This window comes from Colobus angolensis, unplaced genomic scaffold (genome assembly GCF_000951035.1).
Source record: "Colobus angolensis palliatus isolate OR3802 unplaced genomic scaffold, Cang.pa_1.0 Scaffold199, whole genome shotgun sequence".
In the NCBI taxonomy this organism is placed as follows: domain Eukaryota; kingdom Metazoa; phylum Chordata; class Mammalia; order Primates; family Cercopithecidae; genus Colobus; species Colobus angolensis.
Window position 1 is genome coordinate 53196 of NW_012115143.1, and position 2209 is coordinate 55404.

General features: G+C 50.2%; 1 protein-coding gene across 1 annotated transcript in view; it reads right to left on the reverse strand.

The window, feature by feature from the left end:
- Positions 1-803: 803 nt before the first annotated feature.
- LOC105511115 (golgin subfamily A member 8M-like) overlaps positions 804-2209 on the reverse strand; it is a 3155-nt gene continuing 1749 nt past the window's right edge. The window contains exons 2-4 of the mRNA XM_011941197.1: positions 1744-1863; positions 1102-1161; positions 804-920 (exon numbers count right to left, since the gene is read on the reverse strand). Coding sequence (XP_011796587.1) covers positions 804-920; positions 1102-1161; positions 1744-1863 — 297 coding nt within the window. The remainder of the gene's footprint in view (positions 921-1101; positions 1162-1743; positions 1864-2209) is intronic.

Below are 2209 nucleotides of genomic sequence, written 5' to 3' on the forward strand. Positions count from 1 at the left end.
TTCTTTTGTTCCTGTGGGGAGAGTCAAATGAAGGTGACGGAGGGCGGCCCCCTCAACTCTATTCCCCAGGCCAGGAAGTGGTAGGCAGGGGCCAGGAATGGATTTTAAAGGCAAAGTTCTCAGACCCAATGGGAACACGAACTGGTCAACTCTCCTCAAGCTCCCAAGGACAGAGGATTTGGGTCTTTGTTGGTTTTCACTCACAACAACAGAACTCAAAGTCTGAATGTGGAATCTCTTGAGAGGACAGGAACATAAACCTCTAGGGATGGAGTTTGAGAAAGGCCCCCCCTTCTGCCCGCTTGTGATTTAGAAAAGTGCGTTCATTCAGTAAACATTTACTGAACACGAACGGGCCAGGAACGGTTCTTCACAGCAGATATAGGACAGAAAATGACAGACAGGAGCCCTTGGCCCTGAGGTTTCCATTCTAGGGGCCCTTTAAATCTCGGACTCTCAGAGCTAACAGACACCTTTGATACTCACTACCTCCTCTGGAAACGGGAGCCCAAAAAGCAGAGGCGGCTTGTCCAGAATCAAAGAGCAAATTAGGGACTGAGTCACGGCAGAAATACGGGGCCCCTGACAACCAGTCAGGCTTGCACTCCCCCGAGAGGCAACAACCCCAGGGTGTGTGTAGCAAGGACTAGAGCAGGGGTGTGTGGAGAGGAGAGAGTCGGCAAAGAGGGCAGCGAAAGAACAGCCACGCTGCATGCTCTGGGGTCCCTCCAGGTGAAGTGTGGGTGCCCCTGCTCCCTATCCCTTTCTTCAGGGCCCCAAGGGGAAACTGCAGCCTAGGATTGTCAGCGTGGAATCAGGGGACCCCACTGGATTCTTACCAAAGATTTGATGGTGTTCTTCAGTAGCCTGATTTTGACCGGCCTCAAGTCCAGGACTGCTGCTAGTTCTTGGGACAGGCTCTGAGGCACATGTAGAGAAGAGGAGGTGGAGGAGGAGTGGGGGCGAGGTAGAGAGAACAATCATCAGGGCTGGGGTGTGGTGGGCTATCTCAGCTGGCAGAGGGGCACCCAGTCCCCGCTGTGGGAGGAGGTTGGAGGGCTGGCCTGCAAGGTCACTGCCCCTCCGCCCAGAGCCTCTTACCTCCAGATCCTTGAGGGGTGCAGATGACGTAGGGCCCTCTCCGTCGATACCTGTTGCTGACTACAAGAGAAGAGAGAGCACATGGAGATGTTCTGCCCCTCAGTGTCTAAGCCCTCTGACTTCCGTTCTTCCCCATCAACTGGCAACATTTTCTTTTCTGCCTATCTTGGACCCTTTGTCCCATAACTCCTTTGTGCCAACTTCTCTCATGGTTCTTATCTCCCCACCATCCCACCCTGGGGCCCTTTCAGTGACTCTTGATGGCAAATGGCTGTTCTCATTGTCCTGGCTTCCCCTTGAGACTGGGCATGAGGAAAATCAAACAGCAATGACCATATCCTGGTGTCCTGGGTGTTTACAGCAGGCCATGTACTAGGGATTAACATAAAACACTAACAAATCTCATTTAAACCTCACAAATGGAAGTCAAACAATAATACCACCTCTATTATACAGATGTGCAAACAGAGGCCCAAAGAGCTCAAGCAACTTGCCCTAAATTATATCCCTGGCAGATGGAGAGGCAGGATTCAAACCTAGAATTCTTAACCAGTACCCAACAGTCCATTCACAATCTTAACAATTACCCTCTACTGCCCCTTGGGCCCCCTGTCCCCAGGAGCCTGGTCAGCCAAGACTCACATCCCCAGGTGAGTGGCAACCACCAGAAGTGGCTGTCTCAGGGCTACTGCCATTTGTTTTCCTGTTCTTCTTCGCTCCTGCTGGACCACCAGGGCTGTTTCTCTGCCAATATTCTTTTAACTGTGGGAAAGAAGAGCAGTAATCCTCATGGGAACCATTAGCCCCTACAGCCACATCCTCCTTTACAGTTTTTACAAAATACTCTTATACACCATCTGACTTAATGACATCAAAAACTGTACACGGTGTTGTCACCATCATTTAGTGACTGAGAGGGATTGATATAATGGCTAGAAAAAAAAAAGAAAAATAAAAAGGTGATACTGGAACTTCGAAACTCAGTCTTCTGACTCCAAGCTCTGGGATTTTGCCAAAAATCAGCAGCTGCCAGGGACCAAAACCAGAGGCAGAGGTTTCTTAGAAAAGTAAACATTAGGTAGGCAGGAACTGCATGGTTTAGAGTCAT